We start from the raw sequence: 24,919 nt of genomic DNA on the forward strand, positions 1-24,919 counted from the left end.
AGGGGGGATTGGGGTCTGAAAAGTGCTTTCTTTCCGTGTTAGTTTTCCAGGCAGTTGTGGCCTCAGTTCCTCTCCCTTTCTGTGACCCTGGAAGCAGCAGGGGTCGCAGGCCAAGCCGTGCTCTGGGGCCTGCTCCATGGGCCTCTGATCACGGCCCCCTCCCAACAAAGCTCCATTGATTCAGAGCATTATTATTTATTGCAATGGCTACTTCTGGTGTTTACTGTCTAATGTTGGTACCAGTTTGGGGGTAAACCAGTGGTTCCCCAATTTAATAGGTCTGGTGGGGGGGGCCCAAGAATCTGCCTTTTCTAAGGCTGACCAGTTCCTGCCAGCAAGGACAAATGCAGGTGGACCAGTGTCTGTTGTGGTGGAAAATGGTGACCTGTGTGCCAGGCCTTCTGATTCTTTTACTCTTCCGCTTGCTGTGGTTGATCTGTCTTGTGGCAGTTCCACAGAAACATGCATGCTTTCGCCCAGATAGCCAGTGGTTCCGTGTTACAGCCTATCTGTAAAGCTAAAGTGAATTCTTACCACTGACTAATTGGATAAGTTAGCGAAATAAAATAAATGCTTACAGGAGGTCCAACTTAGGATATTCCCTGAGGCACAAAGCAGTCAACATGGATGCTTTGACCTTACCCTGTGATTCGATTTTTAAGACCAGGAAGTAAGAGCTTGGTCTCGTGAAGTATCTTGTTTAAAGTGTTGTGAAGTGAGTGTGAAGCCAGGGTTAGACCGGGGTCTCTGGCTTAGGTGCTGTCAAGCACAGCAACTGTCAGGACAGCTTGAGGCCTGGACGTGTCCACAGCGGGAAGGAGGCTGCTCTAATTGTGTTGATGATGGAAGGGGTGTAGGCATGCTACGGTGCAGGGTGGTGCTAACCACCTCTGTGTAGGGGTGTAGTCAGATAAAGCGTTGTGGTATCTGATAACTACAGGTCAGTGATTTGAAAATTCCAGTTGATATTATACATTAGAAATGGGTTTCTCAAGCAACGGGTAAAAAAATTCTGTTGCGATATTGCTAAGAATGTGCCTTGACTCAGATTTTATATATGCTAGCTTGTATATCACCAGGCCTTTTACCAGAATATCAAGAATCCTGGTCTCCTACAGATGGCCAAAAGGCACATGAAAAGAGCTCAACATTGCTAATGATTAGAGAAATGCAAATCAAATCTACAATGAGGTATCACCTCACACCAGTCAGAATGGCCATCATCAAAAAGTCTACAGATAATAAATGCTGGAGAAGGTGTGGAGAAAAGGGAACCCTCCTACACTGTTGGTGGGAATGTAAATTGGTGCAGCCACTATGGAAAAACAGTATGAAGGTTCCTTAAAAAACTAAAAATAGAACTACCATACGTCATATGGTAGTATATGCCACTACTGGGCATATACCCTGAGGAAACCATAATTCAAAAAGAGTCATGTACCACAGTGTTCATTGCAGCAGGACATGGAAGCAACCTAAGTGTCCATTGACAGATGAATGGATAAAGAAGATGTGGTACATATATACAATGGAATATTACTCAGCCATAAAAAAGAATGAAATAATGCCATTTACAGCAACATGGATGGACCTAGAGATTAGCATACTAAGTTAAGTCAGAGAAAAAGACAAATATCATATGATATCACTTATATGTGGAATCTAAAAAATGATACAAATGAACTTATTTACAAAACAGAAATAGACCCACAGACACAGAAAACAAACTTATAGTTACCAAAGGTTGGAAAGGAGGGGAGGGATAAATTAGGAGCTTGGGATTAACATATACACACTACTATATGTAAAATAGATAACCAACAAGGACCTACTGTATAGCACAGGGAACTATACTCAATATTTTATAATAACCTATAATGGAAAAAAATCTGAAAAAGAATATATGTATGTGTGTGTGTGTATATATATATATATATATAGATAGATAGATAGATATATAGATATATATATATAGATATATATGTATGTATAACTGAATCACTTAGCTGTACACCCAAAACTATAACAATGTTGTAAATCAACTATACTCCAATAAAAAAATAAAATTAAAAAAATTAAATTAAAAAAAATGAAGAATCCTGGTCTCTGGGTCCACAGTGACTTAAAAGAATGAGTTATTGGATCCAGCTTCCAAGCATATTTGATGCCATTGTATTGATACATAGCACAGCAAGAGGAGGGCTTGCCCAAGCCCGGACCCATCTGACTGACAGCAGTGATGCAGTCAATGACGAATGGGGCAAAGGGACATGATGTCATAGTATTGATAATAATAGTAATGACGTCATTATCGTTATTACCACTGCTGACATCACCGAGTGCTTCCTGGGTACCAGGCATGTTTACATGTGTTAATTTATTTAATCTTCACAACATCCGTATAAAGAAATAGGGCTGTATTTTTATTGATCCCGTTTCTTAAAGATGAGGAAAGTGGTGCCAATGAATCAATCCATAATACGTCATCTCAATCTTCAAAAGTGAGTCTCGAGACGGACTTTTCTGATATACTTTGGACAGTTATTGTCTTTCTGAAGTATCTTTATTGATGTTTTTCTGTTCTCAAAAGTCAAGCTCAAAAAGAAAGGAAGAACAGAAAAGAAAGAAGACTTGTAAACATCCTTTTGAAGGTGAGGTTGATCGACCTTTAAGAGCTTGGGCATGACAGGCTCTTGGATTCACAGCCGTCCTGCCCGTCACCCTGTGAGCAGCATGTCATTCGTAATGTGGAACAAGTTACTCACTTACCTTCTGGAAAGGCCTCCATTCTCCCGTCTGTAAAAGGACGTGGTAAAGGGCGGACCCTCTGGAAGCCTCCTTCGAGTCGAGGTGGTATTTGTGAACGTGGTCTGAGCAGCCACGAGCAGGCTCAGCTGTTTGGGCTGCGTGGCCTCTGCTTCGGGGTGAGCTGGACGAGTGGTCGTGTACACACAGCTCACGGTCCCCAGAAAAACGGCGAGGTCACACATGCCCTGCTCTCTGACCCTTAACCCCTGCGCATCGCTGCTGCTGTATCTTGAGTTGCTGCTTTTCCCACATCCTGGACGTGCCGTCCGCAGCTGGTGGGAAGCGTGATAACGGCGTCCGAATTCCTGTCCCCGGGTTTGCTCTGGAGCCTAGAGACCCCCTCCCTGGTCCCCGCTCCAGGCCCCTCAGACTCTGCTCAGTTGGGCAGCGTTGCTCTGTGTGGCTTCCACGTTGGTTCCCTAGAGGGAGGAGAAGGGTGCATCCCCTGAGACCCCGTCCCCGCAGAGTGAGAGCTCGGGTGGGGTTGCGGTCTGTCCTGCCAGTGTGGAAGCCTGGCCTCCCCGGGAACCCGCTTTTCCACGAAACCTAAACGTCCTCAGGAGCCTTTTCCCGTGACTCCGCTGTCACTTCTGACCTCGGCCCCTGAGCTGCGGATGCTCACTTGGCCCGATTTCCCCCTCTCCGATCCTGCATTGCCTTCGGCTCTCCCCCGCACCCTCGGCCGGACCCCAGTGAGTCCCCTCGGCCACTTTCTTCGCGGTGCTGACCCCCTGGCCCTGCACGTGTGTCCTGCAGAGCCGGCCTGGATCCGCAAGTCCTGTCTCCCCGTCCTTGCTCTGCTCCTCCAGCTGCCGGGGACAGTCCCCTCGTGCACGTGCTCTGTCGGGGCTCATGGGGGCCCCCTGTGCCCTCGTGCCCGGCTGTGGGCCCCTCTCACCCTGCCTCGTGCTGCCCCGTCTCTCCCGTGTCGCTCCTAACCCCCGTTCTCAGCCTGGCCTTCCTCCTGCTGCAGGAGAAACTGGACATTCGTCCTCGTGCTTCCTTGAGTTCCTCGTCCCACCCCTGCGTGGTCCGCACCCCGCTGGCCTCCTGCCCTGTGCTGGGGGGTAGGTTTCCCCCTCTCTGTCCCTGGTCCTTCCCTGGGTGGGGCCCCGGTGGGGCCCCACCCCTCCTTCCATCCGTGTGTCCCCGTGATCTGTTTCTGTTTGCTTCTTCCTCTCAGCGCGTGACGGACTTGTTCTTTCTACTTTTCAAGTCCTTCATGAAGGACTTGAAGGACTTTCCAACCCTCTGAGTTCCTCTGGCTGCCACTCTGCTGGGTCCGCCCCTTCTTACCCAGCACCTCCCCACCCCACCTGCCTTCTGCGCCGCAGAAACAGAGCTCTGGCTCCCGTGGAGCTCAGCTATGGGGGGGCACAGGGGCGAGGAGGGTGAACACCCTCAGGTAACGGGCGGCGACGGCGCTAGAACAGGGCGCGTGGAAGAGGGGACCGAGGGGGACGAGAGACGGCCTCGTGGAAGAGGTGCATCTGGGTTGAGACCTACAAGGGGGGGAAGGATCCGGCGGTGCCCAGCCTAGGGAGGCATCCCAGGCAGAGGCGGAGGAAAGGGCAAAGGTCCTGGCGCAGGAAGGAACTTGACAACTTCCAGGAAACAGAAACAAGATGCTTTCCTCACCTAGCTCACTCCTGCCCCTCAACCTCTCATCCTCTTGCAGATTTGATCCAGACCCTGTCGCTTCCGGGAACGTCATGGCCGGGGCCACCGTTGGGCCGCTTGCCATCCAGTGGGCTTGCGCCGTCCTCATCTTACTTGACCTTGACGCAGCAGCGGGCGCTGAGCTGCCCTGGCCCACTGTGAGCTTCCCTGACGCCCCGTCCTGTGCCTGACCTGGCAGCCTCCCTGCTGACTATGCAGCACCGGCCTCCGGGGCCCCTCTTCTCACTCTCTACACTTCCGCAGCCCCCGAAACGCTGGGGCATCTCACTCTGCAAAGGGCCCATCTGCTGAGCTTCAGACACATGCTCCTCAAGTCAGCATTTCAGACTTTTAACTCATAGGCCTCGCCTCACCTGTAGCTCACTCCCCTCGCCTGCCCTCTCGCCTCTAACCGGTTCTCTCCAGCCTTTGCCACTTGCCCTCCTCTCGCTGGCGCTGTCTCAGCTTCCTGCTGAGTCACAGGGTTTCTTCCCTCAGTGCTCTGATCTCACCCCCGTCCTCCATCCACACCTCTGTCAGGCGATGGCACTAACGCCACTTCGCCTCTCCCGAGCTCGGGGAGGGTTTGCTCCCTAGGAGGCCCTGGTGGCCAGCGTGCTGTGCCCTTACCTCACTGCCCAGCTTCACCTCCTGCACCTGCCTCTTGTGCCCCAGCCTGACTGAACTGCTGCAAGTTTGCCAAACATAACAAGTTGGTTTTGTTTGTTCAGTATCTTTGTTATCTTTCCATGGAATGTTCTCTCTGATTTTGTAGTCTTGGCAAACGCCCAGTCTCCAGTTCTGGTGAAATATCGTCTGTCAGCGTGTCCACACCCTCAGCAGGTGGAGACGCCCTCCTTTCTGCTCCTTGCACCGTGGGCAGACTCTCAGGTGCTTATTATGTTATATGTGCCTCTTTGGTTTACCTGTCTGCCTTCTCTCTAGAATGTGAATTCTGAGAGCACAGTGATTTTCTTTTTTAATCTTTAATTTATTTTTGGCTGCATTGTGTCTTCACTGCTGCATGTGGGCTTTCTCTAGTTGCGGCGAGCGGGGGCTACTCTTTGTTGCGGCGTGTGGGCTTCTCATTGCAGTGGCTTCTCTTGTTGCGGAGCACGGGCTCTAGGCATGTGGGCTTCAGTAGTTGCAGCACATGGGCTCGGTAGTTGTGGCGTACGGTCTTAGTTGCTCCCCGGCATGTGGGATCTTCCCAGACCAGGGCTCGAACTTGTGTCCCCTGCATTGGCAGGCGGATTCTTAACCACTGTGCCACCAGGGAAGTTCCCACAATGATTTTTTTTTTATCACAACCCTCTTTATATGTCTAATGGAGAACACAGTCCATGGTGAATGATACCCATAAGGAAAATCAATAAGGATAAAAATAACCATGTCATGTGACTATGAATTGTGCGTGGCTGGTGGTACACCTGGTGAGGAGCCCAGCTCGCTGCTACGCTGGGATCGTAACACGTCTTCGCTTCCCACCTAGTATCAGGTACATGATTGTCTTCATGGAGATGATCTGTAGCTTTGTGGGGAAAAGATGGCTCTGAAAAGAAGTCGACTGCCAGTATCAGTGATGAAGTAAGGAGCAACCCTCAGTAAGTGAGGTTCTTAGAAATTCTTGATGGATTAAGAACTAAGTGTTGGAGCCCGTGCTCCACAACAAGAGAAGCCACCGCAGTGAGAAGCCCGCGCACCGCAATGAAGAGTAGCCCCCGCTCGCCACAACTTAAAGCCCGCACACAGCAACGAAGACCCAACGTAGCCAAAAATAAATAAATAAAAATAATTTTTTTTAAAAAAGTAGCAAGTGTTGAGTTTGTCTGCATGGATCTACAGCATGAACAAATGCAATAAATAGGAATAAAAAAGGGGATTCATGAATTGTTTCAGCAAGGACATCAGTCGGTGCAGCCGTTTCTTATCAAAAGAAATGTTTAGTGAAAGTTAATGGGGATGAACCTGAGTCAGGACGAGTACAGAAGCGGCTGTGAGCTGATGCCCTGTGATGCAGGAGAAACAAGGTGTGTGGGCGTCCCGTAACCTGGCAGAGGAGGAAAGCTGTAAAGTGGTTACTTTTTACTGTCTTTATGGGGAGAATTATTTACATTGTGGTCTCTGAGCATTTGGGGATTCACGGCAGTCTTTCGCAAATGTCAAATGTCTGCTACTTTCCCTAAGAAAATAGAGCTGACAACAGACGGCACTGTGATGATGTCTTGTCATCCCACGTGGCCTGAGAGTGAGACGTTTCCTCTAAGTGGAATTCTCTAGATAACTGAAGCACCACAATAGTAGAAAATTACCATTGTGAAATAAAATCTTTCTCAGGTATGTCCCAGTTTCTCTTTCTGAACAGACTAAGGAGATTAGGCTCCTACGCTGATGTCTTCAAAGGCAGTTTACATGGGTGGAGTATTTTTTTTTCTTTATATTAGATGATCCCAGACATTTCTGTTAAATTAAAAAAAATAATAACATTCTGTCTCCCCCTGCTGTTAGGAGGTGACCTGTCACTACTTACTACTGTCAGCATTTCTGCCTGTTACACCTTTTCTTTCCGCATATACTCTCCTTTTTCTGGAAATTTTTTTTTTCATGAAAATCCCCCCCCTTTTCAAAATTTACTACTTTTAATGTGTTGTAGACTCTGAACTCAGATAATTGTTATTTAGCAGCTGTTAGAGCTATGGGTAAAAAAAGAGAAAATCTCCAAGGGGGCCTGTAAGGGTTATCCGAGGGTGGAGGAGCTATGAACTGTGGTTTTTACCACAGACCTTATGCTGTTTGTCTGACTTCTCAGACGCTGCTGCTTCTTCCTTTGCTCTGAGGGGTTCGTGTTGGGTATGGAAGACGACCTCGAGGGAGGAAACAGCTTCCCTGAGTCTCCGTGTGCTCGTCTGTAAAATGAGAGGCTGGACTAGACCATGTCTGGGGGCACATGTGTCACGGGCCAGGAGAGCAGCTCCACACAGAGGTGTTTAAGCTCTCAGATCCGCATGCCTGGAGGAGCGAGAGATCACTTAGGATTGAGAAAGTCTGGGAATCTTCCCAGGGGAGGAGGGTCCTGTTTAGAAGGGGTGAGGGGGGACCGGTGGGGACCTGTGTCTTGAGAAAGTGCCAGGCCTTTTCACAGGACAGCAGTTATTGTGGTAAAATACACATAACGTAAAATTCACCGCTTTAAGCTTTTTTTCTTTTGGCCACACTGCGCAGCTTATGGGATCTTAATTCCTCAACCAAGGATTGAACCCGCGCCCTCCGCAGTGAGAGCATGGAGTCCTAACCACTGGACCACCAGGGAATTCCTTATTTTAACCATTTTTAGGTGTACAGTTCATTGGCATTAAGTACACTCACATTGTGTGTAACTGTCATCCCCACGCATTTCTAGAACTTTTTCATTATGTCGGACTGAACTCCGTGCCCATTAAACGCTAAGTCCCCTCCCCCATCCCAGCCTCTGATGAGCCCCAGTCCACTGCCTGTCTGTGAATTTGACCACTTTAGACTCCTCGTACGAGGGGGTTCATACAGTCTCTGTCCTTTTCTGTCTAGCTGACTCCACTTAGCTCGTGTTTTCGGGTCCATCCATGCTGTAGCATGTGTCTGAATGCCATTCCTTTTTAAGGCTGAGTAACATTCCATTGCATGTATAGACCACGCTTTGTCCATCCATTCACCTCTTCATGGAGGTTTGAGTTGTTGCCACGTTTGGCTGCTGTGAATGATGCTGCTGTGAACATGTGTGTACAAGTGTCTGTTCAAGTGTCTGTTTTCAGCTCTTTTGGGTGCACACCCAGAAGCGGAATGGCTGGGTCAGATCATAATTCTGTGTTTAACTTTTGAGGGAACTGCCAGGCTCTTTCCATAGCTGCACCATTTAACATTCCCACCAGCGTTGCACTTTCGGTTCCAATTTTTCCAGGGGGAAGAGTAGTTGTATATGCTACATGCTCGACGTAAACCCAGTTTCATGTGAGGCAGGGGCAGGACGTACAATTAGGACAGGAGTCGGGAGCCAGATGAGGGAGGGTTTGAAGGCTTGGCTATAGTATTGGTGCTTTGCTCTCTGGGCTGTGAGAAGCTGCGGGGCTTCTGAGCTGGGCCAGAGCAGGAGTAGAGTGATGCTATAGGAAGCTAAGGGCCCCAGGGTATGTGCAGGATGGACCGGGCCCTGGAAGTGGGGCAGGGGTGTCAGAGGTGGCAGGTGTCTAGCTGGGGGACCTGGGCTCCATGCGGGAAGGTAGGAAAGGCGGGGATGAAAGTGGAGACACCTCTGGGCTCAGCAGTGCAGCACTGGCCGCAGCCATGTCCACTCGTCCTGAGTGAGGGTGGGGACGTGAGGGCGGGGACCTTCGGCATCATGATTTCTGAGGTCCTTAAGTGGAAGGCAGGATGGAGGGGGTCACGTCCGCATCTGGTAAGCTCCTCACCTACTGAAGGAGCAGACATTTGCAGCAGACCGAGGAGCTGTATCTTGGATTCCTGGAGGTGTCCCCATCTAGTTGTTGGCCCTGGGGCCTGGACCCCTGGAGGAGAGCAGGTCAAGCACGGGTCTGCCGGCACAGGGAGCAGAAACAGCAAACTCACAGGAAGGTCGGCACCTAGTGGCGGAAAGAGGGAAAAGGCGTTAGACTAAGCTCTAAGCCAGCTCCAGAGTCCTTATTTATTTATTTATTTATTTATTTTGCGGTACGTGGGCCTCTCACTGTTGTGGCCTCTCCCATTGCGGAGGACAGGCTCCAGACGCGCAGGTTCAGTGGCCACGGCTCACGGGCCCAGCTGCTCCGCGGCATGTGGGATCTTCCCGGACCGGGGCATGAACCTGTGTCCCCTGCATCGGCAGGCGGACTCTCAACCACTGCGCCACCAGGGAAGCCCAGTCCTTATTTTGATCTTTAATTTGCATAGTGGATAAGAATGATACTGCCCTATAAAATATTACTAGGGAGGTATTCGCGTGGCCAACCTGCTTTGCCTTTGTCATTGTGCGTGCAGCTCGTTGGCTGAAAACCCGATCCTGCCACGGTGCTTCTGCTCCCTTTCTCTCAGAGGGAGGCTGTCTGAGTTTCCACCTCTGAAGGTTTCCAGGAGGCGCGGGCTTTGTTTAGGTGCTGTCCTTATGTCACAAGGAGGCTGGGGTGGGGGGACGTACCTGTGGGTGTGGTGGACGAGGGCTGGTGCTGGGTTCTGGTGGACACAGGCTGCAAGAGAGCTTTAAGTAACTTATTTAAAATAGATAGGATTAAGGGATCTAAAATCAGGTTTATAAGACATAATGAATTGAATTAGGCAGAGTAGGGGGAAATATGCTAAAAAGTTGCTGATGTAATAGCTGTTTCAAGGCACAGGATGCGGGTGATGCCGACAAAGCAGCTGGAGTTGTGGCTGAGATCAGCCTGGTCCACTGGCTCCTGGTGGTCCCGGAGGCGTTGGGGGAGGGTGTGTCCGGGAACCAGGAAGGCAGGCTGCTCCTGTCCCCCGGGATGCTGGTGCGGCTCCCTGCAGGCATGGTCGTAGGAATCATTATTAATAAGGACTGCTGTGTTCTCTGGTTCTTTATAAATGCACGCCCATCTCTTGAGACAGGTGCATACCTGCATCTTCAAATCTGTGGATTTAGATTTTAAAAGTTAATGATTCTGATCCTGGTGCTGAGAAAGAAAATGACTCCAATTCTGAGAAGCCATCCCAGCCCGCATACTTGCTATCTGCAGGTTCAGCTGTAGCAGCCTTGCGCGGGGGTAGCCGTGGAGAGCAGGGGTACTTGCCGGCCCCGGGTCACAGCTGTGTTTCCATCCAGCAGAGATGCTGTTAACTGAGCCGACTGCTTCCTGACTCAGCCCCACCTCACCTGGGCCCCTGGGAGCTGGTGGCTGCCCAGCTGCTCTGGTGGGCAGCAGAGGTGGGAAGAGCCCATGTCCTCTGCGAGGACCAGTTGCTTGAAAGGGTGAACAGGCTTCGAAGGGAGCCACTTCACGTTTTCAGAGACATCCTCCGAGCCTCGTGAGAAGTGCCCCTCCCTTCTCCCATGAGTGGTCCCGGTGGGGATGCTGGGACCTCGTCCCAGCAGGAGCTCGGCAGACCTTCTCTCAGCTTCCCTGACCTGCACTGGGGAGCCCAGGGGGCTTCAGGAGGGAGCTCTGCCCCATCCTCGTAGCCCTGCGCCCAGGTCCTCGAGTCCCCGAGCCGCCAGTGTTGGGCTGTGCGTGTGAGCCTCTGGGCGGTGGCAGGTGAGGCCCCCTGGAAGATTCGCAGCCCAGGCTCCTCTCTGCGGTCCTGGAGGGAGATCAGAGAGGCCGCAGAGCTGGGGGTGTGGGGTGAACAGCTCCTGGAACGGGAAGAACAGAGGCGTTTGTGCAGCAGACCTGTGGCCCCCACAGAAGAGAGGAGAGCAGGGGTGAGGATGAAAAGAGAAGGGCTCGGAGAGGCCTGGAAACCAGCGAGCCCAGGAGGATGCCTTCTGTGGAGTCGCCTTTGTAGCTACTCAGGGCCCAGGGTGCGTCCCAGCCAAAGTAGGGACTCAGAGGACAAGAAAGAGAAAACCTGGCCAGTCAAGAGAAGAGAGACGAGGACTCTTCTCTGGTGACTTGTCGAACTGGATGGGTTTTTCTGCCGGTAGGAAAACACCCACAAGCCCAATGACACGGGGAGGTGTGGAACTTAGGCCCCAGGGGTTGGTTGGCTCCCGAGGCAGGGATGTTCCATCTGGTCAGGACTGCGGAGCCTCATCCCGTCTTTGAGCGAAACGCTGGGTCACACGGTCCGCCCAGCAATGAGACAGTGGAGTTCCAGTGATGGCGACACTTGGGGGGCCCATCGTCGCCCCAAGTAGGCTGGCTCTGAGGTGCTGGCTGTGCTGCTTCCCAGAGGGGAAGTTACGCAAGACGTGCACCTGCCGCTGTACTGGTACATGCCGTGTGCTTTAGTGCTTCCGGAAGCTTCCTTGGGGCCACATGACCCATGGGAGCGGCCCGAGTGGCTCCCAGTGCCCCGAATGGACCACTGTGGTCACTTCATATGAAATGGCTGTCGTTTCTTAGAGATAGTTTTAACACACTTCTTAAATTAAATATAATATTAAAGTATGTATCTTATCATATTGTAGAAATGTAGATAAATAGCAGAAAAGAAAAAACACATAACCCTTCTCCACAGCACAGCCAGTCTTATTTTGACATATTTCCTTACAGTCCTTTTTTAAATGCCTCTGAATAGTATAAATGCAGCTTTGTATCCAACGTTACAAACTTTTTTTTTTAACATCTTTATTGGAGTATAATTGCTTTACAATGGTGTGTTAGTTTCTCCTTTATAACAAAATGAATCAGTTATACATATACATATGTTCCCATATCTCTTCCCTCTTAGGTCTCCCTCCCTCCCACCCTCCGTATCGCACCCCTCTAGGTGGTCACAAAGCACCGAGCTGATCTCCCTGTGCTATGCGGCTGCTTCCCTATAGCTATCTATTTTACATTTGGTAGTGTATATATGTCCATGTCCACTCTCTCACTTTGTCACAGCTTACCCTTCCCCCTCCCCATATCCTCAAGTCCATTCTCTAGTAGTTCTGTGTCTTTCTTCCCGTCTTACCCCTAGGTTCTTCGTGACTTTTTTTTTATTTTCTTAGATTCCATATATATGTGTTAGCATACGGTATTTGTTTTTCTCTTTCTGACTTACTTCACTCTGTATGACAGACTCTAGGTCCATCCACCTCACTACAAATATCTCAATTTCGTTTCTTTTTATGGCTGAGTAATATTCCATTGTATATATGTGCCACATCTTCTTTATCCATTCATCCGATGATGGACACTTAGGTTGCTTCCATGTCCCGGCTATTGTAAATATAGCTGCAATGAACATTTTGGTACATGACTCTTTTTGAATTACAACATTACAAACTTTTTGCCATGTGTTTTTTTGAGGTCTTCATAACCGATTTTTAAATTGATGGTATTTTCATTTCTTTTGCTATTTAAGTGGGAGCATTTTGAGTTTTCTAATAAGTATTAGGTGTGGAGATTTAATCTTAATTTTTTAAAGTAAGGCATTTTGTGCTAGCTCTTGGCTATTAAAAACACTCAGCAGCCATGGTTAATTTTTAGAACTGTCTCTCCTTGTGTCTGTTAACAGGCATCTACCGCACAGAAAAGGATAAAGGCACTTTGTACGAGCTCACGTTCAGAGGAGACCACAAGCACGAGTTCAGACGCCTTGTCTTGTTCCGACCGTTTGGCCCCATCATGAAGGTGAAGAAGGAGGATTTGAACATGGCCGGCACGCTGGTCAATGTCATCGTCCCACTGGCCAGGAGGGTGGACAAGTTCCGGCAGTTCATGCAGAATTTCAGGTGGGCCTGTCGGCACGTGTGTGTGAAACACTGATAGCCCATCCCATCCCTCCCTGGTCCCTGCCCAGCATGAAGGCCCCTGTCTCTCCCTGTTCGACTCTATTTTCTTCCTGTAAAGTTTATCGTTGTATCTGCCTTTCCCTAAAGCAATTAGAAAGCTGCCAGATAACCGGATTTACCTTCAGAAGCGAAGGTTAGGAGGACTGGGTTTTCATCGGGATCTGTAGGGTCACGCCTGCTGGGCTCCATTCTGACTGCAGTTGGGGGACCACGAGGCCGTGCTGTCCCCTCACTGGACTGGGCCCCTCCCAGCCTCCGAAAGGCCGGCACCCACGTGGCCGTGGGTCTGTGTGCTCGGCTGCAGCCTGGCTTCCTTTGGTGTCCTGCCCTGGCAGTGGCTGGAATGCATTCAGTCAGAGTCTTTTTTATTTTAACCTGTGTCTCCTCGGAGATTACATGTAAAATTATGCCGAGAAGCCTCCCAGCACTCATTTTTGTAGCTACTCAAGAAGATTTAAGCGGGTTTTATGTTCCGATGCGGTGTGTAGTTTTTACACGTGTCTTCAAGCTCCTGACGGTGTCGGATCTTACACTCTTGCGGACGACACCCACGCGCTGCTTGAGGTCAATCGGCTAGCTGACTTAGCCAGCTTATTCTGAAGATAGAACGTCATGTGTGCCTAGTGATAAATATCGGAAGATCAAACTTATTTTTAATCTTTTATCATTAAATTCACTTTATTAAAAGCCAGTAAGGCTCAGTATAAGGGTGTAGTTGATGCTTCTCAAAATTCTGGATAATGAACACGTTTGAAGAGTAACCCGTTTCTGGCCAGGCTTCAGAGATGGGAGTAAATGAAGTCCAGCACTTATGTATCTGGGTCCCTTTCTGTCTTGTAACCTCAGTCTGAATGTGTCCTTCAAGCAAAGATGACAGCTCCTCTCAAGATGGCCCTTCCCTCAAGATGGTCTCATTCCAGCTTCCAGAACCTTCTCCACTAGCATATTCAGGCCTGGAGATGATAACAGCTCTGCAGTCAGTAGGAGGGGATATTGCTCTCATCCCCGTGTCCTCCTTACACCCTATCATTAAGCTTTGTAAATAGGTCCTTAATACATCTTCTCCAACTAAAAAGAGTAACCCTTTTCTAGCTACATTTTAAGGTCAGAACCCAAGAGTCTTTGGGGGCCCTCTGACCTGGTCTTCCGTGAGTTCAGAATCCCTCAGCGGCACTCCTGATACGGCTGTGTGCGTGTGGTGTGTGCGCATGCGTGCCAGGGCGAGCTGCAGCTCCGGGTAGAAAGCTCGTTGTTACTTGCACCTGAAATCTGCCTCCCTGTAATTTCTACCCAGTGGGTCTAGTTGTGGCCTTTGAAGCAATGGCTGCCTTTGTCTTCTCCGGGTTTGGGAGCTGGGCCTTCAGCATGACGTCCTGTGGAGTTGGCTGAGCTGATCTTCCCACACCCACACCCCATCAGTTTGGAGAACACCCCGGCGCACAATCCCACGACTGTTGGCAGCGCCCCTCTGGCTCTGGCCCTGAAGTGTCTGTGTGGCTGTGGCTCCCTTCAGCCCCCCCTGGGTGCGTCTGTGTCCCTCTTGCCTTCTCTTCAGACCGGCCGAGTGCACTGGCCGATGAAGCATCCATCCTGGGAGGACAGACCAGACCTGAAGGCAAACCCTGACTCCCAGCAGCCAGTGTGCCTGTTCCCAGGACAAGTTTATAGAAAGTTCCCTCGGCCAGGAAGCTGCCTGGAGCCTGGGGCAGGGCCCTGAGGTTGGCTTTAGCACACAGGCCGGTCGCTAGAGAGGTGAGCTTGGCGAGATGGTGCCCCTGCCGGAGGGCTGTCTGCTCAGGGGACAGCCAAGCCCTCCTTGCAGGACTCCGGAGCCTGGAAGAAGGATTCTCTTGGGTGCATATGACTAATTATTATGACTGATTATTGCCTTAGTGTCACAAGGATGGAAAGTAATTAACAGTAGGAACAAAATTAGAAGGGAAATATTGTTGAAAAAAGAAAAACCTTCACAAGTCTCCAAAGTGGAAGTGCTGAAATGAATGTCATTCTAGTTAATGTTTTAAAAACAAAAATCCAGGGGTCCTTTCTCTTGCCTGTCACTGTTCAGATACCTGCTATAGCAGGTGGGCAGGAGAGGGTGGTCAGGGAGACTGGTTCCTTGGGGACAAGGAGGGCCTGTGTGTGCACCGCACACTGGACCAGATGGAGGGATAAGAGGAACCTGGCTTCATGGAGAGAAGAATCTTAGTCCCACAGAGATAGAAATAGAGACCAGGACAGTGGGCCAAGAAAGGCTTTCCAGATGGAAGGCGCTTGAGCAGAGGCTGACAGGGGAGTCTGCTTTGTGGACCAGGGGCTTCTGAGCACGTTGAGGTCTCTGAAAAATTGGGATGATAGAGGGTACTCAAGCCTAGGGTATTTAATTCCGGGTCAGAACTTGGTAAAGGTGGCATTTCAAGTTGGCCAGCAGAGAATGCATTGTTCAGAGCGTGGCTTTAGGACAACTAACCAAACAGCAGAAAAGATTTAATTCTGACTTTACACCAAAACCCAAAGTAACCTCTGGTCAATTAAATATTTAAATGCCATTAAATTGACCATAAGAGTATTGGGAGAAAATATAAGGGGCTAATTATTCAATATTTGATGTTGTCTTTATGAAGTCCTTTCCATCCCAGGAGTGGAAACTGTTAACTGTGGTTGGCACTGAATATGGAACTATGAGTGATTTTTATTTCCTTCTTTTGGATTCTCTCCGTTTTATAAATTTTTGTATTTTGTAAATTTTTATATAGTTAGCATTTTTTAATGTTTTCTTTAAAAACAACAAAATATATCTTTTTGCTTTTATAATTTAAACCTGACTTTTAAGTTTATAAAAGTGACACGTGGCTATTATGAGATGTTTAAACAGTAGAACACAACCAAGAGTAAATTATTTAAAAATTCACTTTTGGCCCTGCTTCCCTAAATTAGCCATTTTTAACATTAATTGAACATTCTAGGCACCTTTCTTTGCATATACACAGATAGAAAAATAACATGCTTGAAATGTAATTAAGCATGAGACATGCTATATGTTCTATTTTTAATTAAAGTGTTAAATTTTACTTTACTTAAATTTATAGAAGAGAATCTGAAGTATAACAGAAGAAATTGCTGATCTTTGAGAAAATGTTTCTGTGCTATAAAAAATCCCTCTAAAATTAAAAAAGTGACTTTACAAACCAGAACATATTGGAATCATTATGTATTTTTACTCCATATTTTAGTTTTAGACTACATTGGTTGAAAAATTATAATAAGAAGAGGAGAGCAGCGCAGTTATATTTTCTCGCTCTCCTGGTCCCATCTCCCCATTTACTCTATCATTTTTTTTTTCCTTTAAAGTACTTTTTTTTTTTAACATCTTTATTGGAGTATAATTGCTTTACAATGGTGTGTTAGTTTCTGCTTTATAACAAAGTGAATCAGTTATACATATACATATGTTCCCATATCTCTTCCCTCTTGCGTCTCCCTCCCTCCCACCCTCCCTATCCCACCCCCTAGGTGGTCACAAAGCACCAAGCTGACCTCCCTGTGCTATGCGGCTGCTTCCCAATAGCTATCTATTTTACATTTGGTAGTGTATATATGTCCATGCCACTCTCTCACTTTGTCACAGCTTACCCTTCCCCCTCCCCATATCCTCAAGTCCATTCTCTAGTAGTTCTGTGTCTTTATTCCCGTCTTGCCCCTAGGTTCTTCGTGACCTTTTTTTTTTTTTTCTTAGATTCCATATATATGTGTTAGCATATGGTATTTGCTTTTCTCTTTCTGACTTACTTCACTCTGTATGACAGACTCTAGGTCCATCCACCTCACTACAAATAACTTGATTTCGTTTCTTTTTATGGCTGAGTAATATTCCATTGTATATATGTGCCACATCTTCTTTATCCATTCATCCGATGATGGACACTTAGGTTGCTTCCATGTCCAGGCTATTGTAAATAGAGCTGCAATGAACATTTTGGTACATGACTCTTTCTGAATTATGGTTTTCTCAGGGCATATGCCCAGTAGTGGGATTGCTGGGTCGTATGGTACTTCTATTTTTAGTTTCAACATTGTGAAAATGACTCTACTACCCAAAGCAATCTACAGATTTAATGCAATCCCTATCAAACTACCACTGGCATTTTTCACAAAACTAGAACAAAAAATTTCACAATTTGTATGGAAACACAAAAGACCCCGAATAGCCAAAGCAATCTTGAGAATGAAAAACGGAGCTGGAGGAATCAGGCTCCCTGACTTCAGACTATACTACAAGGCTACAGTGATCAAGACAGTATAAAAACATAAAAACAGAAATATAGATCAATGGAACAGGATAGAAAGCCCAGAGATAAACCCACGCACATATGGTCACCTTATCTTTGATAAAGGAGGCAAGAATATACAGTGGAGAAAAGACAGCCTCTTCAATAAGTGGTGCTGGGAAAACCGGACAGGTACATGTAAAAGTAGGAAATTAGAACACTCCCTAACACCATACATGAAAATAAACTCAAAATGGATTAAAGACCTAAATGTAAGGCCAGACACTATCAAACTCTTAGAGGAAAACATAGGCAGAACACTCTATGACATAAATCACTGCTCTATCATTTTTACCTCGTCACGGTTTGCAGCCCTTATACTTTGCATTATAACCACAGTTCCTGTGTGTTAAGTGGATTTAGTGCATTCATCAGCTGTCCTCCAACAGCGGCTTCTTCATTCCTGAGGTTTGGGTTGTCTGGATTTCATGGTCAAGACATTTCTTCAAGAAGGGTCATGAGTGCTTGAGAATAGAATGTCTGCTTGTTATCTGCACAGTTTAAGGATGACGTGACTGGGCTTAAAACTCTGGATACACTTTCTTTCTTTAGGACCTTGTAGAGGTTCTTCTGCATCTGATGATACAGTGGTCTGATGATACCGTGGAGGAGTGTTAGGAAAGCTTTATTTTGTCTCTCCTGAAAATGACGGAAGAATGCTTTCCTTCGTTGCGAATCGTGATCACTTAATCAGCATATGTCTCACTCAGCTCAGTGCCTGTTGTTCTCTCTCCTGTAATTCAGTTTCCTTGTTTGTTTTGTGGATTCTTTCATTTCAGGGAACTTTTTCTGGTGTTCTAATTTTGAGTACTTCTCCTGCTTTGGATTTGATTTCTCTGCTTCTCAGACCCAGTTGTGCATCCCATAGGTTTTCTCCACTTACTAGCTTCTCTCTAGTTTTTAATGCATTAGTCTTTTATCTGCTTTCATGTAAGCCTTTCCTTTATGTGAGTAATCTGATTTTCAGATACATCTATTCTGTACCTTGCTGTTTCTAATTTACTTCTTCTGTTTCTTTTGGTTATCACGTTATTTTTCTGAGCACAGAATGTGCTTCTTCATCATAATCTGTTATTTATATCATTTCCTCTTTGAACTTTTTTTATTGAATTCACATTTTTATTAAGAAAGTGTGAAACATTTGTAAGCTGTTTTCTTCAAGTGGAGTTATAGTTTCTCTCAGACTAGGTTTTGCTTTCGCGTTTTGAACACTTGCTCTCTGAATGCCCTCTCTTCCTTCCTTTCACTTTGCTGCTGTCCATCAGATGTGGCTGTCTGCTGTTTGTCTTCGTCCCTCTTGCGTGCGGCGTGCTTTCTGCCGCTCTGACGTTGTAGTGGTGGGTTGTCCTTGGCTGTCCCCCACCCTGACTGAGGGCTGTGTCACACTCCCAGCTGTATTTTGTGTTCTCCTCACGTTCTTCGTGGTCTGGAAGAGCAGCTGAAGGAGGAGACAGCTCCGCTGGCCTTTGTGCACCTTTCTTAGAGGCTCCAGATTCCTGCAGCCCCTCCGGGCCTTGGGGCGGGCGTGTGGTGGTACCAGCCTCACTCTACCTGGTTGTGGGTGGACCTTCGTCCTAAACGGTGGAGGGGGGATCCTTTGGCTCCCAGCAGGGGCCTCTGTTAAGGGCTGAGGCTAAAACGTCAGAGGGAATCGGCCCCCGTTCGTTTTCCTCTCTCATCTTACCCACCGGTTGTTTTCAACTCTTTCCACTCCCACAGGTAAAAATGGGGAATAAAGATGAGGTTTTGGCCCTGCATTTGCTGGGTGGGCGGGGAGGGGTCTGGCTGTCAGTGCCCCTCGCCCCGGCTCCTCTTCCGGCTCTTACGAAGGATATTGACTTAATGCGATGCCTTTTCCCCTCTGGTCCTGCCACACCTGCCTCTTTGCGGGGGTTAGTTCACCGAGCATCATTAGGATGGCCCTGCTTCCTTCGCCACTTCCCACGCGATGTGGAGGGACCAGATACCCCGCTGCGGCCGTCCCTGCGTGGAGACCCTGCCCCGGAGCCGGGGCCCCTGTCCCCCAGCCTTCTCGTCTGCTGCACACCTCCAGCCCCTCTTCTGCAGCACTTGTGGAGCTGGAACCACGAGGCTACTGTGGACTCTTCCATTTCTCTCCTTGGCCTCCTCTTTGTGACGTTTAGGGCAGATTGTATCTCTTTTCTTGGCCTTTTGTTGGTGGCAAGATTTTTGCCATTTTCCACTGTTTTGGGCACCTGGTTGCAATGGTCACCACTTGAGGTTATTTAAAACGTTATTCTCCCAGTGCATCTCCTTTAAAATGTAAACAACCTTTGCTCCGACACCATTTGGCTGAGGACTTTTACAAGTCACGTCATGCATCTGGGCTTTAGGATCTTCTGTAACATCAAAGTACTGGTCCACATGAGTCCCTTTCACCTCTGATGCTGGTTGTTAGGTTTTTTATTTCCCACTTCAGTATCAGTTTGCTAAGTATTCAGCTAGAAAAGACCCAAATGGCTAAGAATTATAACAAATATGTCTTCTTGGACAGAAGAAATCGATGTAGAGCCTGGAATCCCCCAGGGAGAGCAGGCCTGGTCGCAAGACACAAAGAGCTCTGGGGAAGGCTGGACCTGAGAAATCGCTCACTTGGGGTGATGGCTGGGCATGGGGTACCATCTGCAAGGACCAAGGACCAAGCTTTCCTGGCCCAGAACTGTGTCCGGGGTGGGGTGGACCCCCGTGACAAAATTGATTCCTGGGTTTATGGAGTTCATGGCCTAAGGTATTTATGATGATTGCTCTTCTATTCTCATGATTATTAGAACCATCTCAACAAATCCTAAGAATTATGTGTGTTTATAAAAAATACAAATTCCATAAAACCATTTTTATAAAGGTCAGTGGACAAGTACTCAGTAACAGTGTGGAACAGGGGTGAAGTACACCTGGGCGCTGGGACTGAGGGGAGCAGTGCAACTTGTCAGAAACACCAGCTCTGAACCCCCTGTCAGGCAAGGGGGAGAGAGAAAAAGAAAGCCTAGTTTCCTTCAGCCTCAGTGCTTAATGAGAAGGAAGCTGCTATTCGTTGGGTGAGACAAGATTTTCCTAGCCCTAGACCCTAAGGGCCTTATTTAAGAGGCCATGAACAAGAATGGGTGATGTTCTGGGATTTACAAGAAGTTAGGAGTCTAAGCACAGGGAGATCATCTTGGTGCTCTGTGACCGCCTAGACGGGGGCGGGGGGGGGGGGAAGGGGGGGGGGGGGGGGGAGACGCACGAGGGAGGGGATATGGGGATGTATGTGTACGCATAGCTGATTCGCTTTGTTATACAGCAGAAACTAACACACCATTGTAAGCAATTATACTCCAATAAAGATGTTAAAAAAAAAAGTTAGGAGGCTAAATCTCCTCATAACTTGTCCCCTTCCTGAGTGGCAGTGACACCCGGATGTGCCCTGAGGAGAGGTATGGACCCTCTGGTCAGTTGCTGTGGGGCTGCTTTGGGGCCTTCGTGCTCCGGGCTCCACTGTTGCTATGGAGATAAGATGGCGCTTTGCTCCAGCAGCCCCTTCCTCCCTTGCTCTCTGGTGGTCCTGATCCCTGGATGAGCCTCGCAGGCTCCACGTGCCATTTCCCCTCCCAGGACGGCTTTACGTGTGGCCAGGGGTAGAGGGGGAGCCCCCAGGAGAACTTGCTTCAGATTCAGTCCCCTTTGCCCAGTGTTGTGTTGCTTAAACCCCCCTCCCCCTCCTCCTTCTCTCTTTTTTAATCCCCTCATTCTGCCTTTCTTGAAACTATTCTCACGTTTGCTTTTTGGCTGCTTAGTTTCCCTTGGCATCTGGCTTATCGGTTTTAAGCTCATCTATTGTTTTATTGTGTACTTTGTTCGCAGTAGCAGGAGGAACCTCACGGTAACAAAACTATAGACGGTCTTAGTGTCTTTGTCTCTGAGCCTCTCCTAGGAAAAAAGGATTTCTATAGAAATGATTTTTTGTGATTTTCAAAGATCTTTCTCAGTTCATTCCAAGTTTGCTTGATTTTTATTCTGACTCCTTCCAACTGGACTGAGAACCCTTTTCCATGTTGCTGTGGGTCTTCTCAGACTTTGCTGGTTATTTCTGTTTTAATCTGTCCCTTTCTCCTTCCTCTGAAACTTCTCTTGGTCCCTCCCTTGGCATTTATAACATTTAAAGGTAGTATCAGGGACATCTTTTACTTGAATTTTCTTCAGCAATTTTTAAAATCCTTTTCCTGCTTAGCGCCGTTAAGATGTTTTTGTGGACACTTCTGGATCTTTAAAAAAACAGTGACTGTGGACTCTCTGAGACTGAAGTGGGGCTGCAGCGTGGGATCAGCCGGCGTGTGTGCCGTGGACCAGCTGAGCCCTGCCGTGCGGTATGCTGGGCCTCACCCGCAGGCTGCGATCCAGGAGGTGCTCGGTCTTCGTTGTGTTTCCCAGAAGGAAAACTAGCGTACCTTTCCCAGTACCGTCCTCCACCCCTGCCTCACTCCACTAGCTTTCGTCAGGCAGCCCCTTCTCTGCTCAGACCCCAGTGTTGCGCCCAGGAAAGTTTTATGGTTTACATGTTTGAGAAACGCGAATCTATATCATTCACCTTATTTCCATAAAAGTTTCTCTGTGGGACCTGCTACAAGTTGTTTTTCACTTCATTTGAGCCACAGATTATGTAGAAACATCCAATCAAGAGAAGAAAATGGTCAGTTGGCAATGGTGCCATTTGCTGTTCTGAAACGTGCAACCAGGAGGGCAGGTCCCGATGGCTTGGTTGAGGGCCCCTGTTCACTCTCACATCTCAGCTTGTCAGATAACGGTGTCCAGGAGTTGTGTGTCACTTCAGCGTGGGCTGCAGGAGCGGGGAGAACCCACCAAAGCAAAAGAAGAACGTCATTTTCTAAAGCCTGATGATGACAGGCCCCCACCACTCTCTGTTCCCTCCTCCGTCCCTTTGTGCCTGAACACGTTGCTTCCTGGTGTCCTCAACGACCAAAGGGAGAGATGGTAGCCTGACAGGGTGTTATGTGTTATTTCATTTGCATGGGACATAATTAAAGCCTGAACAGGGTTTCTTCTCATACCTGATATACCTGAGTAGCAGATTGACTGAGAATAATCAGGACGTGATTTCCTTGCATCTGCGCCTTCTCAGCCAGGAGAGCCCTTTCCCTGGTCCTCTCCACCTGCGTGGCATCTACTCACCTGTCCAGGCTCGGCCTGGATGCTGCCTTGACCTTGGTACCCGTCCCCATCACCCATCAGAAATGAGTCACGTCTCCGCCGCACTCCCCTGGCTCATTAGACCTGTTACTGCCGTTATTCTGTCCCGCCTTGTCCTGTGCTCTTCAGATGCCCATTCCTTCCTGTCAAGTCCCTGACGCAGGAAGGGTGACCAGTTGTCCCAGCTTGCTTTGAGGTGTTTCCTGGGATGTGGACTTTCAGTGCTAAACCCTGGAGAATCCCAGGCAAACCTGGATGGTCCCCCTACGGGGCCATACACGATGATTCTTTTAAAATCTTACTCCAATGAGAATTACGCATCACACAACAAAGGGACTCAATAATGTTTGTCATTGAAACTGTGTTTCCACAGGCTACTCAGCCCAGGGTATAAGAACAGGTCCCGTAACTATGAGAAACATGGTTTTCCTGCTCTCTCTCACCTTCTGTGGCGAGATGTTCAGCCTCCTGTGCCCTCTGGTCTTTGTCCGACTTACCAGGGAGGTCTCACACAAGGTCAGATACACTTCAGCCTCCGCTAACTGCCAGGTCAGCTGCGTGGTGCAAACTCAGTGCTTCTCACAAGAACAGCATCGTTGGTCCTCACGGATGCCGAGGGGCTTTGGTGCTGCCATGCTCACTGCCAGCAGCATCTGTCCTCCACGTGGCCATGCCCACTACCCAGTTTTGTGCTGGGGTCCTGAGTGGTAGGACCAGAGCCGTGAGGCATCCTGGGTGCATCCCTCACCCTCGCCAAGGAAACCCGAGGTACCAATACCGGGCTGGTCCTGAGGGAAAGTGGGCTGCATGCCTAGGTGTGCAGGACATTGGAACCCCTTTTCTTACCTGTACAGGTAGGGTGTGAATGACAGTCAAGGGTTTCTTTCCACGGTGCGGTTGTACAGATTAGTAGCAGAACTCAGAGACCGTGACATGCTCTCAGCCTCTTGGGAAATAAAAATATAGGTGTTTAAGTGGCTGTGATCCATGTGTTCTGGCTGAAAAGATATCTTATTTAGTCTCTATACTCTGTGTTACAATATCCTGGGTGAGAAGGAACTGTTGTTTCCTCTCTAAAGTCCTAAAAAGATAAGGTCTTGGTGACATAGAAACAGAATTTTTAGGCTTCCAGGTTAAGGTGGAAGATAGTCCAGTGCGGAGCTAAAGCAGTGGAGCCCGGCGAACCGAAGAGCTTCCCAGAGGGTTCTTAGGAAGTTGGGTTCCCTGAGGTTCGTCCCAAACACCGCCACCCTGCTGTTACAGAAACGAGCTAGCAGGGCACCTGAGTGTGGGTCCAGGTACAGATAATTGCACCAGAACACACACCTCTGTGCCCACAGTCACCCAGCTGCACAACTCCTGCTTACACATCTTTCTGGGGGTGGAGTCCAGTGAGAAGTGTTTTGAAAAATATGAAAGTTACAAGATCATCAGACATTTGGTGATGGTGTTTCTCTCCAGCAGTGTGTGTTGGCTGCAGTGCAGATAGCTTTAAGCATGCAGTCTCCAATCAGATGGAGAACTACTCAAAGGTAGAAACGGCCTACTCCTTTTTTAAGATTTATTGTTTGGTTAAGGAAGGAAGGAATAAATGAATAAATAGAAAGGGCCCTGGAGGTGGCCCTCAGAACAAATTCTGCTTTGCCTTTTCGGGAAGCCTGAGCTGGTGAATGAAAAGTAAAGGTCCAGCGTGTCTCTGTTTTATTCCTTGAAAACAGGAAGTCCTTTGATGGATTTTAAAATGCCAACAAAGATGTTACTAGAAAAAGCAAGAATGCTTTTTATTCAGGCTCAGCGGGTGACCCTCTGCTGATTCTGGGATGGATTTGTCCAACTGCCCACACTTTTAAAGCATAGTTTTTCGAGCACTTGATGCTGTGTGTGGGCTTTTATTCTGCCCTGGCAAAGGAAGTTACAGCGTCATCTGGCAGGTTTGCAGAAGGGATCTTTTATGTACAGGGAATTTTGTGCTCGGTGGGTGGTAGCTCTGTCTGCAGGGCTGAGGCTGGGGGAGCACGCAGTTCTGAAGCAGGAATAGCACCTGGCCCCATTCCTGGTCCCTTGTCTGCTTCTCGGAGCCCCGCCCTCCATCTGCTTTTAGAATCAGCTCTTCCCTTCCTTCCTCTGGAAAGAGAGGGAATTCTCTGAGCCAAAGCTCTGACCAGGTGAGCCCTGGTGCCTCCGCCCAGGGTCAATAGAATCTTCCCCAGTACTTCTTCCCTCTGGATTCTCTCCTCCTCCTCTCTGCCGTCCCAAACCCGGCCCATCCTTCAGGGTTCCAGCCATCCAGCCCACAGGCTTGGCCGTGCTTTCTGAATTCTGTGAACTTTTTTTTTTTTTTTTGTGATACGCGGGCCTCTCACTGTTGTGGCCTCTCCCGTTGCGGAGCACAGGCTCCGGACGCGCAGGCTCAGCGGCCATGGCTCACGGGCCCAGCCGCTCCGCGGCATGTGGGATCGTCCCGGACCGGGGCACGAACCCGTGTCCCCTG

General features: G+C 48.5%; 1 protein-coding gene across 3 annotated transcripts in view; it reads left to right on the forward strand.

Annotated features, from left to right (window-relative positions):
• Positions 1-24,919, forward strand: part of CSGALNACT1 (chondroitin sulfate N-acetylgalactosaminyltransferase 1) — a 328,662-nt gene that overhangs the window by 275,007 nt on the left and 28,736 nt on the right. For all 3 annotated transcript variants that reach the window (XM_027122991.1, XM_027122992.1, XM_027122993.1), the window contains exon 4: positions 12,619-12,835. In XM_027122991.1, the coding sequence (XP_026978792.1) occupies positions 12,619-12,835 (217 nt within the window). The remainder of the gene's footprint in view (positions 1-12,618; positions 12,836-24,919) is intronic.

The sequence above is a fragment of the Aethalodelphis obliquidens genome, unplaced genomic scaffold, assembly GCF_003676395.1.
Source record: "Aethalodelphis obliquidens isolate GAN/ISIS:26980383/991018 unplaced genomic scaffold, ASM367639v1 scaffold25, whole genome shotgun sequence".
Classification (NCBI taxonomy): Eukaryota; Metazoa; Chordata; class Mammalia; order Artiodactyla; family Delphinidae; genus Aethalodelphis; species Aethalodelphis obliquidens.